This window comes from Epinephelus fuscoguttatus, linkage group LG4, assembly GCF_011397635.1.
Source record: "Epinephelus fuscoguttatus linkage group LG4, E.fuscoguttatus.final_Chr_v1".
NCBI lineage: Eukaryota > Metazoa > Chordata > Actinopteri > Perciformes > Serranidae > Epinephelus > Epinephelus fuscoguttatus.
In genome coordinates, this window is record NC_064755.1 from 1,641,315 (window position 1) to 1,658,493 (window position 17,179).

Consider the following 17,179-nt stretch of genomic DNA (forward strand, 5'->3'; position numbering starts at 1 on the left):
AGCTATGGCGAGCCTGTAGAAGCTGTATTTCCCATGCGTGTCAGCGATTTTTACCGGTGATGCACGTGAGTAATTCAGGCTGACATTACTACCTGTTTTTCAGCTAACTCCTTTGGTAATTTTATTAAAAAGCATAGCATATATGCCCACAGTAAGTTCTTCTTCTTCTTCTTCTTCTTCTTCTTCTTCTTCTTCTTCTTATTATTATTGGCTCTTATAAGAGTGGGCTACAATGAGTACCACTCTATCAAATCACAGCATCTGCGGTAAGAGGACACGGAATTGTGTGCGATTTTACGCACGGGTCTGGGCAATCATGGATATTTGATGTGGGAAAGATGTAGCCAGATGTATTACTTGTTTTTAAGTGGCACTGAGATACGTGGCTCGTCTGTCCGTCCGTCCGTAGCATGAGTCATGTGCACCACTTCACCACCAAGGTGTGATTTTTCAGCGAACTCCAGGGACGCACGTGAGTAATTCTGGCGAACTCCAAGGTCCTCTGGTAATTTTTAAGCTCATATCATAGTCATTATAAAGGCTACATACACATGCTATATCTTGTTTTTTTTTGGGACAATCTGGGCTAACCAGATTTGCCATTATTACATGTCATTCTATGTGCCTGTATTTTATATTAATTTTCATATCAATGAAATGAATGTCCCCCTCAATGTATATGGTGACTACGGCCCTGTCACGCATGCATAATTAGCCTACAGTTGTCTGGGTGCACAATGGTGAAGTGCGCTGGTCTTGTCATACAAAGTTTGAGTGTCAACTGGACAATATGGAGATATTTGATTCTTGAAAGCCGGACTACAAATGTGGATAGACAGGAGCAGTCCTCGCCGAAGGTGAAGACCCTCTTGTTTTTGCTGCGTTTATTATTAGGGACCGAGCCCTAAGGTAGAGGACTGCTCACAGAGCAGTCCTCCAAGGCGAGGACCCTCTTGTTTTTGCTGCGTGCGTTTATTAGTGACCGGGCCCAACAGCAGTGGACTACTCACAAAGCAGTCCTCGCCAAAGGCGAGGACCCTCCCTATAGTCTTTGCTGCATTTATTCTTACAGACCAGTCCTCGCCGAAACACTATTGTTTTTGCTCCGTTTATTGGGTGTGAATGCTGCAAGCATTCACAACCTATGTTCTTCTACTACCAAAATTCTTTATTTTTCTTCTTCTTCTTCTTATTATTATTCTTCCGCCGCGTTTTTCAACATCAATTATCTTCAACATACTTCAACCGATTTAAACCATTCAAACTTCTTCTGATTCGGCTTCATTAGGACATTATCGGAAACTTTCAAATTTTTCCATAACGTTCATATTTTCCCGGGAATTCAACGTTAAAATTCCCACTTCTATTAAAGCGGATGGAGCGAAAATGGTTGGACCGCTACTAGTTCCACAAACTTCAACTGATTAAAACCGTTCAAACATGAAAACGTTCAGGTGAATTAGGACATTCACGGATGTATTCACTTTTTTCCTAACGTTCATACTTTCCGAGATATTTACGATTTTTCCCAAATCCTTTTCCCATTGGGAATGCATTACGGAATCCTCAAAAATCTAAAAATTTCACCTTTTTTCAAACTGTGACTACCCATTCATACTTTCAGCTAGAAACTCCATTCAAAATGGAAAATATTCATCATTTTGCTGACATTTTATGATTCAACTTTTCAATCGCATTCAAACTTTCAAAAATATTCAGCGTTTTCTAAAACTTTGTTATAATGGAAGTCAATGAGAAAATCCTTCAAACTCACTCATCTTCACCCACACATCACGAATTCATACATTGACGTAGAAACTCCATTCCAACTCTCAAATGTTGACGCTGTTGTCGCCTTTCAGGAACTAATTCAAATTTTCAGTATCTCTTTTAGTTTTTCTACAAAATCAGTTTAAAATCCATGAAGTTTTCAGCCCTTCTCAGACTTTATAATGGGTGTGTATTGTGTGAGCTAGAGTGGGTGATGTCATCACTAGAGTGAAGAGCAGCTGAAAATTAATCAAGAAATTTTCTCTTCAACTCGCTCATACAGCCACAATTTTCACTGTACATACACAATTCATACCACAAAACGTAGGAAAATTTGTCCTGCTCACATAAATGTTGACATGGAATCTGTCACACGTACACATTTTTGCTGAGTGGCTCCAAAGCGAAGGGAGCGCCGATTTTTTTCTCATTCACTCCCATGTAATCTGAGAGGAGAAATTTCTGGAAACAGCTGAGGTGCAACACATTTGTAACTCGCTCCTGTGACCCCATTTTGGACTCGAGAAATCTAAAACTTGACACGTGCATTCACGAGAAGTGGCTGTCTCTCACCATCACTTTATTTTCATGATGGGACCAACGGTTTGGGTATGGGAAGAATTTGTTCGAGCAGTGAAAATCCATTAAAAACAGCCTTTGCTGATCCTCTCTCATGAGCTGTCTGTGTGCCCCTCAAGCGCAGGCAAGTCAGGAATCGCCATGGCAACGGCTGCACACACAGACACGCGCACACAGCCCTCTACTCATACTTGAATTTTCTCTTCAACTCGCTCATACGGCCACAATTTTCACTGTACATACACAATTTATACCACAAAATGTAGGAAAATTTGTCCTGCTCACAGAAATGTTGACATGGAATCTGTCACACGTACACATTTTTGCTGAGCGGCTCCAAAGCGAAGGGAGCGGTGTTTTTTTTCTCATTCACTCCCATGTAATCTGAGAGGAGAAATTTCTGGAAACAGCTGAGGTGCAACACATTTGTAACTCGCTCTGGTGACCCCATTTTGGACTTGAGAAATATAAAACACGACGCGTGCGTTCACGACAAGTGGCTGTCTCTCACCATCACTTTATTTTCATGATGAGACCAATGGTTTGGGTATGGGAAGAATTTGTTCGAGAAGTTAAATCTCCTCTAAAAGAGCTCTCTTCTCTGTGTTCTGTCTGTCTCTCTCTGCTCTTCTGCCAGGTGCACCTAGTTTATTACCATGGCAACCGCTGTGCCACACAAACTCACAGAAACATGATGTGTGTGCGTGTGTGTGCGTGTCTACATCTTACATTCAGACATGACAGGGGCAGAATCTCCATTTAACCCTTTAGTTGCCAGAGTTATTTGAGGAAAATATTCATTTCAACATTTCAAAAGGCTTTCGCTTGAAATTGGTGAGAGATAAAGGCATACTGTAAATGAGAAAACCATTCATCATGACCCAAAGTTTGTGATGGGAGTAAAGTAACTCATCTAATTTGCATATTGTGGCGTCACTAGGCGGCGGCCATATTGGATTTCATGAATCTCAGTAAAACAGCATTTTATTTGCACAGCAGATTTCTTTTGTTTTGTGCTGTTTTTGTCATCTCATCCTCAAAATAAAGGAAGATGAATCTGATGGGAGTAAATTAACTCATCTAATTTGCATATTGTGGCGTCACTAGGCGGCGGCCATATTGGATTTCATAAATCTCAGTAAAACATTCAAATATTCTAATCGTTCAAACTTTATTTTATCAAAGGCAGCTGTTCAGTGTGGAGTCAGCTTTTCAACAAACTTTCAAACATTCAAATCATTCAAACTTCATTGTATTCAAGGCAGCATTGCAGCGTGGCTTCAGGTCGCAGCATTCACACCCGCAATTTCTTCAGAAATTGCTTCTCTAGTTCTTTATTATTATTCTTTCTCCCGCCGCCTCTTTGAACTGGAATTTGACCCCCTAAACATGCTCAAAAACTCACCAAAATTGGCACGCACATCAGAACCGGTGAAAAATTTTAGAAAATCATGACATTAACCCCTAAAGTGCCAAAATGGGCTCTCTAGCGCCACCTAGGCACACAAAAATGGCCGCCACGGCCTGTAGGAACGTCGTAGAAACATGAAACAAAAAGTGGCGTGTTCGTCTCATGAAGGCCTAAAAATCACGCGCTGACACCCCTGACCTAAATCCAACAGGAAGTGAGATATTTGCCCTTTCAAAGTAAGATTTTGCCTTAAAACTGCCTTTCCTAAAAAATCTTCTTCTCATACACCGCTTATCCAATCGGCTTCAAACTTGCACAGATGACAGATCAACTCCTTCTAATCAAAAGTTATTCGTAACTTTTTCATTACTCGCTTAGTTTGGATTTTATGGCCTCCATAAGGTGAGATGTCAGAAAAACGTCCTGACGATCTTCCAAAGCTGTCCCATAGGAAATGAATGGCAGCAGGGGGGAGAAAGACACCAATCTTAGGGCTTTTTCTAGCATTTACAGCGTCTCCATACTTTGTGCTACAGACTCCATTCCAACTCTCAAATGTTGCCACAGGTCTCATCTATTCACTCATGTTTTCATCTTCTTCATATCTTTTACCGTTTTTGATCTGTGCCTCTCAAAGTACCATGAGCAAAAGTGGAGAAATTCTCAGTTTACAATGGGTGTGTATTGCACGGAATGCTGTGAGCTAGAGTGGAGAGGGCTCTAAAAATTGTCTCAAACTTTTGTCTTTAACTCGCTGCCATGGCCACAATTTTCACTGTACAGACACAATTTATACCACAAAACGTAGGAAAATTTGTCCTGCTCACAGATATGTTGACATGGAATCTCTGACACGTACACATTTTTGCTGAGTGGCTCCAAAGCGAAGGGAGCGCCCATTTTTTTCTCATTCACTCCCATGTAAACTCAGAGGAGAAATTTCTGGAAACAGCTTAGGTGCAACACATTTTAAACTCGCTCCTCTGAACACATTTTTGACTGTAGAAATATAAAACGCGACACGTGCGTTCACGAGAAGTGGCTGTCTCTCACAATCACTTTATTTTCTTGATTGGACCAACGGTTTGGGTATGGGAAGGACTGGTTTGAGGAGTTCAAACCCATATTAAACAGCCTTTGCTGATCTGCTCTCATGAGCTCTGTGTGTGCCCCTCAGGTGCAGACAAGTCATTAATCGCCATGACAACGGCTGCACACACAGACACAGCCACACGGCTCTCTCTGTCTGTGTGTCTCACAATCTTTAAAGGACAGATTACAGCAGCAGAAACTTCATTTGAAACAGCAAATACACATTATTAACCCCTACAGTGCCAAAATGGGCTCTCTAGCGCCACCTAGACACACTAAAATGGCCACTGCAGCCCGTAGGAATGTCGTATCAAGATCAAACCAAAACTGGTGTGTTTGACTTACAAATCACGCATTGACACCCATGACCTGATTCCAACAGGAAGTGAGCTATTTGACCTTTCAAAGTAAGATTTCGCAAACGTGGTCTCAAGAAAACACATCTCCTCCTACACCGTTTATTTTATCAGTTTTAAAGATGCACACATGCCACCTCAACTGCTACTAAACAGATCTTCTGTATAACTTTATTTCTCTCATCATCACATTATTTTCATGATTGGACCAACGGTTTGGGAATGGGAAGACCTTGTTCGAGGAGTTAAATCTCCACTAAAAGAGGTGTCTCTGTGTTCTGTCTGTCTCTCTCTGCTCTTCTGCCAGGTGCGCTTACTTAATTACCATGGCAACCGCTGTCACACACAAACTCACAGAAACATGATGTCTGTGCGTTTCTAGATCTTACATTCAGACATGACAGGGGCAGCATCTCCATTTTAACCCTTTAGGTGCCAGAGTTAATTGAGGAAAATATTCCATTTTCATTTCAACATTTCAAAAGGCTGTGGCTTTAAAGTGGTGATAGATAAAGGCATACTGTAAATGAGAAAACTATTCATCATGACCCAAAGTTTGTGATGGGAGTAAATTAACTCATCTAATTTGCATATTGTGGCATCACCAGCAGGCAGCCATATTGGATTTCATAAATCTCAGTCAAAAAACATTTTGAACAGATTTACACAGTAGATTTATTTTGTTTTGTGTTGTTTTTGTCATGTCTTCCTCAAAATGAAGGAAGAGGAATCTGATGGGAACAAATTCGCTCATCTAATTTGCATAATGTGACATCACTTGTACATACCTACAGCTACAGAAAGCATTCAAACATCAAACCTTTCAGCTCTGTAAGGATTTTCTGATGTTTGTGGCAATATGTTTGATATTTCTAAATAATTCACAGTAACGACATAAGCTGGGGGCAGAAACGGGCGCGAGTGCGAGGTCCCGCCAAACGCTGCTTGCAGCTTTAATTTTATCTTTGTTTTTCGCTGTGAAAACATTGGACTACCGACAAGTGCTTGGTTTTGTCGGAAAGGTACGGTTCCGCTGTTTCACGTGATATGCGTGGCTTCTCACAATGACGCACGTCAGAAAGAAAAAGAAAGATAAAAATCCATAGAGAAAAACAGGTGTGAATTTGGACGCACTATGTGTCGTTCGGGGCCAATAGGGTTAAAAAGCATAGCATATAGGCCACAGTAAGTTCTTCTTCTCCTTCTTCTTCTTCTTATTAGGATATTATTATTATTATTATTACTAATATTATTAATATTAGTAATAATATTAGTAATAATGTATAAGGATCCCACTGCTGGGTGTGGATGAAGGGCCTTCCTTTGAAAATGTTGTCCGCCTGCCCGTAATCCCTAATGGCTGGCCTGCCCATAGCATTTAATAAGCTCTTATTGCACTGTAGACTACTAAGAAATCTGAGTAACAGGGAGAGAGTGCTGCTGTTTCACATCAAACAGAGCTGAATTCAGTACTTCAAAGTTTGTGGTAACGGTGGGTAGCCACTTTTGACTGATTGAGCCTGGCAGCTAGAAGCCAGACCAATGAGCAAAATTATTTATGGTAGACAAGTAGAAAAGTATACTCAGGAGAAATCTGCCAAGTGACCAAGTGGCTGCCCAGGCAGATCGACGCCACTTTTCTATATATCAGCAGGTGTAATGCTGTGTATTTCAGAAGCATCTAAGACTCTTTCTTTAACAGAGTCACGGAATGTTGCACAGAGCAGAGCAAATTTATGTGCTAATGTGCACTGTATGTGAAATATGGATACAATCTAATTATGAGGAAAACACAAATCTTTGATCAATGTCAGACATAACAGGACTTCAAGGGTAGCACAAAACAGACAAAAAATTAACCACTTAACTGGCTACTGATACAAATATCAAGGAAAATATCCAAATCAACAAAATCTGCAAGTCTACAAAATCAGGTAGGTAAACGTTATGCTCCTGAAACATTCCCTGCGTGGTATGACCATTCAGTAAACAGAACCATGTGGCAGCTATGGCAGCTGGTACATGTAACTTTGCCTGGTGGAATTGTCCCTCCAGGGTCGCTTACAGTTAAGATGGCGGCAAAGACCACAAAAATGGGGATTTATTCATCTCTTATTGTGCCTTACTTCAGCTGATGATAAAATACCAGGTATGGAATTAATGAGAAGGAGGAGCTGGCACAGCAGTGGACACGACAGAGGCCACAGCGAGAGATGAGAGACTTTGTTTTTTGACTGGGGGTACCGACTACGTAGTCAGTTTCACTCACTTTATCCCTCACACCATACAGCCCACAAAGCTTTGTCTGAAGAGCGGCACCAGGGATTGGAAAGAGAGTCAAAACTTTGTCACCAACTTTGAACTCTCTTTTTACAGATTTTTTTGTGAAATTTCTTTTTATCTTTTTCTGTGATGGAACAAGGGCGCAGTGAGGGCTGTCACACGCTTTAGAGCTAACGGTGTCTGAAATATATTTTTCTTTGACCAACTGCAAAGACCGTGCATGGTGTCCCCAAACACAAGCTCTGCTGGACTGAAACCTGTGGATTCCTGCATGCTTTCTCGCACAGCCAAGAGGAGGAGTGGTAACCCTTCATCCCACTGTTTCCCTGACACGAGACAGTATTTCTTCAGCATGGATTTTAATGTTTGATGGAAGCGTTCGAGTGCGCCTTGACACTGAGGATGAAACGCAGTGGATTTTTGGTGTGTTATGGACAGGAAGACAATGACCTGGGCAAATAATTTTGACATGAAATTGGAATCTTGGTCTGTCTGGATGGATATTGGCAACCAAAACTGGAGAAAAACTGTACAAGGGCTTTCACTGGAATTGGCTGCAGCGGAGCAGGGGGAATCACCTGGTTCAGTTTACCGCTAACCTGACAGACGTGGCAGGAGCGACAGTACTTTTTCACATCGGCTCATAAACCTGGCCAAAAGAAGTAACACAAGATGCAATGGTAAGTCTTTTAATTCCTAAATGAAATTGACTTGAAAAGGACTTGAAGGCGAAATCTCTGGGGCACAACCACCTGTTGGAATGAGTTCCAGCCAAGATCCCCCAACAATTTTCTCTGGGAAGACATCTCTTGAATACTTACGGCAACATCAACTCCCACAGTTGTGAAAAATGTACCGTTTTGCTTGCTGAGCACCATTTGTTGAAAAGACAGTTTTATCTCTCGCAAACTCGACATAGGTTTGGTTGGCAGATTTTTCACAGGATCTGAAGTTTTGGTGATATGCCTCAGGAACCAACTCATATGCAAAGATCACAGTGGCTTTAACAACATCATAATCCAAACTCTCTTCAATAGACAAACTTGTGCACACTTCCTGGGCTTTTCCCACTAATTTACACCGCAGGAGCAACCTCCACACATCTTTTGGCCACCCCAAAGTTGCAGCACTGTGCTCAAAAGCGTTCAAGTAAGAGTCGACTTCACTGTCCCTAAAAGGAGGAACTAAGGCAATATGCCTACTAATGTCGAATTGTTCAGCAGAAGCAGTGGAGGAATGCGTCCTAACAGGGGTAGGTGTGCTTTGTACTGAGGCTTTTTCAAGCTCTAGGGCTCTTATTTTGAGGTGCATGAGCTCAACCTCAGGGGACCTAGTTTGTAGGTCCAACTCTTTAAGACCGAGAGCCAGCTTAAGGTCCTCAGTATCTACCCCAGCCTGCAACAGACTTACTGGGTCTACGCTCTGAGTTAGAGTGACAGTGGGAGCGGACTGGCTGCTAAGGGCATGGGCAGCAGTGGCAGCCTCCGCCTCCACTCTCACATGCACACCCTTAGGGGTATGACCAGTCTGAGGCCGAAATTTTTCACCAACTTCTCTGATAACAAACTTTTATCTCTGCTTTGCGTATGTTCAATGGGACAGAGACATCAAAGGATTTTGCAATCAAAAAACAAATCAGTCCAATTTAGAGAGGGGACATAGAATGATAGGGACACAGGCATTTGAAAGACCCCACCAAAACCACCCCAAACCATAAATACACTCTCATTCTGTGGGAAACACTGTGGTGTGTCTGGGTGCCACGGCAGATACATAGGTAACAAAATAAGCAAGACATCAAAATTTTCAGAAAACTAGCAGTAGCAACACTGGGAGCATGAGATGGAGCTACTAAATCTGTCATTGGTTAAATGACATGAAAACAAGAAGTAGAAAAAAAAAAACAACTTCACCAAGGTCCACACTAACCTGCAATAGGTGTACAAGTAGGGCTGGCGGACAACTTGCAGGGGAGCCCAGATGATGAAGCCCAGCAGTGCAAAGGGCAAGGAGGCAAGGAGGAGGAGCAGGTAAAGGGGTGCAGAGATCAGGACACACAAGGTAAGGAAGGAGCAGGGGTCCTGGGAGCGTTGGTGCTTTTCCAGTGAGGTGGCCACGCAGGAGGCCAGGAGCCGGTCCAGGAGCCAGTAGCAGGGAAACACCAGGCTCCACGACAAGCCATCCAAGAAGTGCAGACAGGCACTGGAGTAAGGGGTGGTGTGGAGGACCATCTCTTTTCTTTTGCTATCTTTCTTCCTCTCTGTCACTTTCTCCTCACCTCACGCTACACCCACATACACTACTTAAACAAGCAAACACAAATCTGTTCTAAAGATTGCATAAACAGAAAAAAATCAAAAATAAATCAGACTCAAATATAGACCCTCCCCCCTCCTTGGAGAGAGGTACACTACATGGTTTGGATGATTTTTATCTTCACAGACAACCTTGTCTCAGTATCACTACCCCTCCCTCAGCAATCACACCCACTACAGGGGGGGGCAAGGAGCGCAGTCTGCAGGTAGGGGGTTTCCATGATGAGACGGTTTCCGTTGATGATGGATCTATGATTGCAAGGACTCCAACGACCTTGGGAGGGGGCAGCCATTAAACACCCTCAGGACCTGAAGAAAGTGAGCTGATCGATAGAATAATAGAGGAGGGAAATGGGGGGGGTGGGGGGGGGGTGGGAAAAAGAGGCAGAAGATCAGTGACTGACTTGCTCTGATGTACTGTAAGCATGTTGGGAGCAAAATGAACCTTGTACATTTCCTAATGTTTGTCAACGTATAATGCATATACTGTGTGTTCCAAACAGGCAAAAACAAGACAATTCTGTTCATTGAGTGTTTTGGTATTTTTGAAGGCATCCAGCGCTGCTAGGGCCTATTAAACCTTTATCAATCAATCAATTTTATTTAAGAAAGCCCAGTATCACAAATCAAAATTTGCCTCACAGGGCTTTACAGCATATGACATCCCTCTGTCCTTAGGACCCTCGCAGCGGATAAGGAAAAACTCCCCCCCCCAAAAAAACCCTTTAACGGGGAAAAAAAAAACGGTAGAAACCTCAGGAAGAGCAACTGAGGAGGGATCCCTCTTACAGGACGGGCAGACGTGCAAAAACGCAGAAAAAAAAGCAGTAGAAACCTCAGGAAGAGCAACTGAGGAGGGATCCCTCTTCCAGGACGGACAGACGTGCAATAGATGTCGTACAGACCAGATCAACATAATAAATTAACAGTAATTCCGTAAGTCTGTCCTTTAAAGTATTAAATCAGATCTTATTCAAATAAGGAGAAATAAAGTACATTACTCTGAATCTATTGAGTTAAACAAGCACTGATATTCACTGGCAATTAGTCCACTAAGATACAATGTATGCCTAAATATTGAATTAAATAGCTAAATCTACCTACTGACTTTTTCACCCAAAAAACTGAGTCTTTTTAAATTTTCACGCTGGTTAAGTTTTCTGCTCTTTGGTCTTCAGCTATAAGAACAACAGACTGAAATATGTTCATATAATCATTTTTTTTGTGGCCACGGCTTTAAATTAAAACTGGAAGGAGTACCAAACAACTGTCCCGTAACCACACTTTGACTTTACTGGAAAGAGAATTTAATTAACTTTATAGATTTATTTTATGAAGCATTTGCGTGACTGTGTTGTTGACAATGCAGTGGCTTGCATGGCTCCATACATGAGGGGAGTACCAGCTTTTAATTTTGGAAATATTATAGTTATAGCAGCAGGCAGCTCTGCAGCAGTGCTGCAGTAGCTGTCTGTGTAAACACTGCACATGCACAAGCCACAGCAGATCATCAAGGTGCTCACAGTCCAGGGTGGCCTGGGCACATGCACTGCACACTTAGGCAGTGTGGTCCAGGTGTTGTGGAACCACTTGTACTTTTTTTTTTTTTGATGGCTGTCATAACTGTTTAGAGCAGCCACACTGTCCACGTGAGCAATACTGCTCTGACATGGCTCAGCTGCTGCTTAGCTGTGGCACATCTAGAGAATAGCAGTCCTGTCTATTTTTTCTGCATCACATGCACAGTTAAAAAATAGACAGTAAAAATTGTGTTTTGATAATCATATTGGCACAGGCGGCTGTGGCTCAGAGGTAGAACGGGTCATCCACCAATTGGAAGATCAGCAATTTGATCCCTGGCTCCTCCTGTCTGCATGTCTAAGTATCCTTGAGCAAGATACTGAACCCCAAATTGCTCCCAATGATGGTGTGTGAGTGAGTTAAAAACTGAGTAGCAGGTGGCACCTTGTATGGTAGTCTTGGCCACCAGCGTATGAATGTGTGTGAATGGGTGAATGTGACTCGTAGTGTAAAAAGTGCTTTGAGTAGTCGGATGACTAGAAAGGCGCAATGCAAGTGCAGGTCCATTTACCATTTACCATTTACCATTAGGCCTATACCACCTTTCACTACATTTTCAATTTCTACATCTGTCACAGACATGAACAAATATAAATATTTCTTTTAAACTCAACACTGCCTCTCTCTGTTTCAAATTAAAGGTCCCCTGACAATGTGTCTATGGACAGGATCCCTTCATTTGTTAACACAAGGCTTTTTATTGTGAAATATTTGCAGGGCCATGTTCTTGACAATGCAGTGACTTGCACGGCTCCGTGAATGAGTGGAGGACTGTCTTTTAATTGTGGAAATACTGCAGCAGCAATGCTGAATTATATTAACTGAATGTTGTAATACAAAGCCTGCACTCCAATTGGTGCAATTAATAAATAATTGTAAATAAACAGCTAGATAAATGTAGTGATATAAGCTAGAATATTAATATTGATGTTTAGCTAATTTAAGTACATGTACTAATAAAAGGTGTTCCACTTCAGACACATTTGAATAATTTGGGGTCCCTTTTTAAGGGGAAATTGGCTGTGGACATATATCCACAAGTAATAAAAGAACAAGTGATCACAAAAGAAAGACAAGCCCAAACACTGGCCTACTGTTTAAAATATCTTATTTTCTTTGGTCAACAGATGAATAAACTAGGAATTACAGTCCTGTAATAACTGTACTGAAACCCAACTGTAATACCAACACAAGCCACAGAGGGAAGAGTCAATTCCACCATCATGAATAAATAATGAATTGATTAATTCATCCATGTCAACAAGCAGGGGTTTATAAGGATACACAGAGATTGTTGACCTCAGTGTAACTTTATATACCCCACAGGGACCACCAGAACAACAGCACAATAACCTCAAACATTTGAGCTCACACAGTGTCACATCTAAAGCAAGGCAATATCACCCCATAATCCATTAAACTGCACAGCTAAAACTCACCATCTGTTGTACATGTAACATGCACATTCCATATTAAAAAGCAGTGGGCAAAGGTAATGTCTGTAACTGTTAAGCAACTGCATTCACATAACAACTTTCAGATAATATGATTGTATGATTGTGGTCTTCATCTAACTGACTCAAAAACGCAGTAAAATCTGTTAAGTCAAAAGAGCAAGATAATAATGTTATACTTAATGACATTATTCCAATCAAAAAAGAGAAATGCCACATGGTCTGTCATATTCTCATTTTGCATCCAGGGTATGTTTGTTTATCTTTTCAATACTTTAGAACACTTTTCAACAAACAGTATATGATTGTCATAACAGTCTACTTTTCCTCCCAAGTTGAGACTCTTTTGTTAGACAGGTTCATCTTCTGAATAGCACTTATACAGTGATCAGCCAAAACATTAAGACAGCTGATGAGTGAATTAAATAACATTGATCATCTTGCTACAATGCAATGTTCTGCCAGGAAACCTTTGGCCCTGACTTTCCCCCCAACAGGACAATACACCATGCCACACCAAACAAACTGCTCAGGGATGGTCCAAGGAACATGACAAAAAGCTCAATGCGTCAACTCCCTCTGAATTCCACAGATCCCATTCTGATTGAGAATCCATGGGACATGCCAGTATGGGACTCATAGGACACCCCTAGAGGTTCTGTGTCCATCCCTTGACATGTCAGAGCCAAGTTCAATCTAAGATGGCTCCAGCATAGATCAGAGGTACCCCTGGGATACCGGCACACCCCATGAATATTTGATCAGATTGGAATGTGAGGAATTTTGAGGCCAGGTCTACGTCTTTAGCTCTTTGTCACATTCCTCTGGCCGTTCCTAAACATTTCTTGCAGTGTGGCATGGTGCATTGTCCTACTGGGGAAGCCACTTGCCACTGGGCAGTGCCTTTGTCTTGAGAGGGTTTATCTTGTCTGCAGTGGTGTTTGGGTGAGTAAAGCTCATCACATGGCAGCCACATGAATACCAGGACCCAAGATTTCATATCAGGACATTGCGTTATAACAAAATGATCAGTGTCCATCATTCACTTCACCTGTCAGTAGTTTGAATGTTTTGGCTGGTTTATTTACATCAGAATAAAAATACTGACTCTGTCCTCCATCCTGGTAATCTTCTTCTGTATAGTTACAACCTTTGTGTTGATTCATGTTAAGACAGAACACTGACTTGCTGCCTTCTATTGACTGACTTCTTATTGTGCTGGTTGACTGGGTGACAAATGAAGAGATGACCTGCTGACTTACCAGTAAGCCTATCTGACATAATTGCTGTGCTTCTAGCTGATTGACTGACTGACGGACTGTTTAACTGTCTGAAAGACTTACTGACTCGAGGTTTCATTGTCCGTTAGATTAGCAGGTTGACTTTTAAATTCAACCTCCTGGCACTGTGTAATGTTGTTCTTAGGACTCAGGTTACTGTACTCTGTAGCTAGTGAATATAAATGTGATGATATGGTTGAAGCACACTTTAACCCACTTAATGAAACTCTGGTATCCATTTAGCATAAGCAGAGGACTGAGTAGGCAGAAAGAAAGTCAGTGACTTAATGAGAGCAAGTAAACAGAAGGCTAATCCCCCTACATAAACTCTAATCCAGACAAATTCCTATTTTGCACCGTTGACTGGCAGAAAGATCGAACTTGCAGCCTTTCCTCGTTAAATTATCTGTGAGTGGGATCAACTGGGCTTGAACTCCTGGCAAGAAAGTAAAAAGTGTATTTGTGGAGCTATTCTTTTAAGATATTCGTGCCTGCCTCTGTGTGTGTGTGTGTGTGTGTGTGTGTGTGTGTGTGTGTGTGTGTGTGTGTGTGTGTGCGCGTGTGTGTGTGTGAAACAAACATTTTCAAAAATTAACTTTGAAAGTTAATTTTTGACATTGAAAATGTTTGTTTCACACACAGATATATTCTCTACTTAGACATGCTGTAAAATTAACCTAAATTCACCTAAAACTCCTATCCAAGGTAAACCCAAAGTAAATTGAAAGCTGTTCTTGTTACATCTTTCGTACATGTACATGCATGGTCTCGTTTGACAGGTCACTGAAATTTTTTGAAGTTTTTTCCAACAGTCAGAATCACTGTAAGTGCTTCTGTTACTGAGTTATAAAAGTTTCAACACACTGAAATAAAATGATTTTAATCTTCGACTGAATATTTATAAAAAAAAAAACAAAAACAAAAAACAAACTGCAGATGACTAAAACTGGGAGTTATTAGCTGGAAAAGACAATGGGATCGCATCGTAAGGCTTCACATAGTCAGAATTCTAAGTAGATAATATATAAAAAACATGAATGAAAATATCAGCATTGCTGTCATTATCATAGATTGGCTGCATTTCCCTTTCCTCCTTGGATGCCATTACAAGGTACACAGCTCACCAATATTATTGACCAGTAGTGGAAACTGGCCAACTAAAAAAAAAGAGAGAACCTTTTGTTATGTTACAGGCTTTGCTAATTTTATGCTTCTTTAATTGTGCTGTGTTAAATGCCAAAACCCACAATATTTAAAGGCATCCACTCATCAACAAGACTGTTTTCCTCAGGTTCTGTGAAGAATTTACTATTTGGAATTGTAGACATCATCAACAGTCAAACACAGCTGATATATCAGCGGGCACAAACTGTCACACTTAGTGTTATGAGAGGAAATGCAGCATTGCATAATTCATAACCAAACATGCAGGCTTATGAGCAGAGATGGAAATACACAGCGACTGCAAAAGATCCCAGAGAACACCAGCAGACATTTTAGTGGCACACACACACACACACACACACACACACACACACACACACACACACACATTCACATTCAGGCACAGATACACAAAACATATAAAAGTCATATGCATGCAGATATAGACATGTAAGTGTTTACAGTGAGTCCACTTTGTGCCACAGAGAAATCCTTTGTTAAATTGCACTATGCTGAAAAACTGAAGTTTGCAAATTAGAGCTCCTGTTTATGGTATCCTGCTGCCACCAAGGTTTCACCAGAGGAACGGTGTCGACTAATGGAGGCAAACACTGTCTGTATTTCTGTCTCCTGTTGAGGAATACTAGAATTTAAACTATCTCCCTTGGGTTTACTGACAGTGCTCTACTTTCACTTCAGAATATCTTGAAAACCAACTTTTAGTTCTCTTACAGACTACAGACCAGAGAAGGGGTCACAGGTTAACTGTCCAAGCAGTTATGTTTTTATTGACATGTCTTAACAGCTGTTGTGTAGTTATTTTATGTTGTGGGTCAGAAAGGTACCTTAAGGCCTTAATTTGAGCTAAATTTACCATGATGTGATTTTTTTTTTTGGATCCAATGAAACTACTGTCATAGTTACTTCAAACTAACGTAGTTATAGCATTCACTGATTTTTTGGCCACTTGGGGGCAGCAGACCAAGAACAAAACCCATTATTGCCATTTTAGCACCTTACAAAGATGTATTCATGAATGTATTATCAAATAGTTGTCTATTTACATACAGAGCAACATTGGCATTCTAAACATAGCATTCTTAACTGACAATGAGAAACCATTTTAGCTAAAAATATATTCTCACTCCGACCTCATCACATATCGACATTTGGTCATGGACTTTGAACATCAACATAATGATGTCCAAGGTACAAAAATACACTTCCGTTTTCATAGGCAATGTACAGTTTGCATATATATAAACACACTACAATAAACATATACACATACACATATACAACACTGCAAATTCATGTTTTTCATTCAGCAACAAACGCATGTGGTTACATTTAACCAACACACACACACACATGGTTAGGTCTGGGAAAAAAAGAACAGGGTTTGACTCTGGAATCTCACCAACCTCCCAGGTGAAAGTCGATGGTTGTTGGACCCATCCACCACCCCTTCCAGCCGCGCTACTCTGACTTTCGCCCCCTTGTGTGACATGTTTCCCCCTGATGTCATCAGGCACCTTTAAACAAAAGGTGACCAGCTGTGTATCATACCGACGTGAAAGGATGGCTTTTTTTTGTTGGTGTCTGACACCGGAAGTCACTGACTTCTTTTTAAGATTATTTCACTAAAAAGGATCAATCAATCAATCAATCAATCAATTTTATTTATAAAGCCCAATATCACAAATCACAATTTGCCTCACAGGGCTTTACAGCATACGACATCCCTCTGTCCTTTGGACCCTCACAGCGGATAAGGAAAAACTCCCCCAAAGAAACCCTTTAACGGGGGAAAAAAAGCGGTAGAAACCTCAGGAAGAGCAACTGAGGAGGGATCCCTCTTCCAGGACAGACAGACGTGCAATAGATAACGTAC

The 17,179-nt window shown here is 41.2% G+C and overlaps 1 protein-coding gene across 2 annotated transcripts in view; it reads right to left on the minus strand.

The window, feature by feature from the left end:
* Positions 1-17,179, minus strand: part of smpd3 (sphingomyelin phosphodiesterase 3) — a 119,762-nt gene that overhangs the window by 67,534 nt on the left and 35,049 nt on the right. For both annotated transcript variants that reach the window (XM_049574430.1, XM_049574432.1), the window contains exon 2: positions 9,421-10,129. In XM_049574430.1, coding sequence (XP_049430387.1) covers positions 9,421-9,722 — 302 coding nt within the window. In that variant the 5' untranslated portion in view covers positions 9,723-10,129. The remainder of the gene's footprint in view (positions 1-9,420; positions 10,130-17,179) is intronic.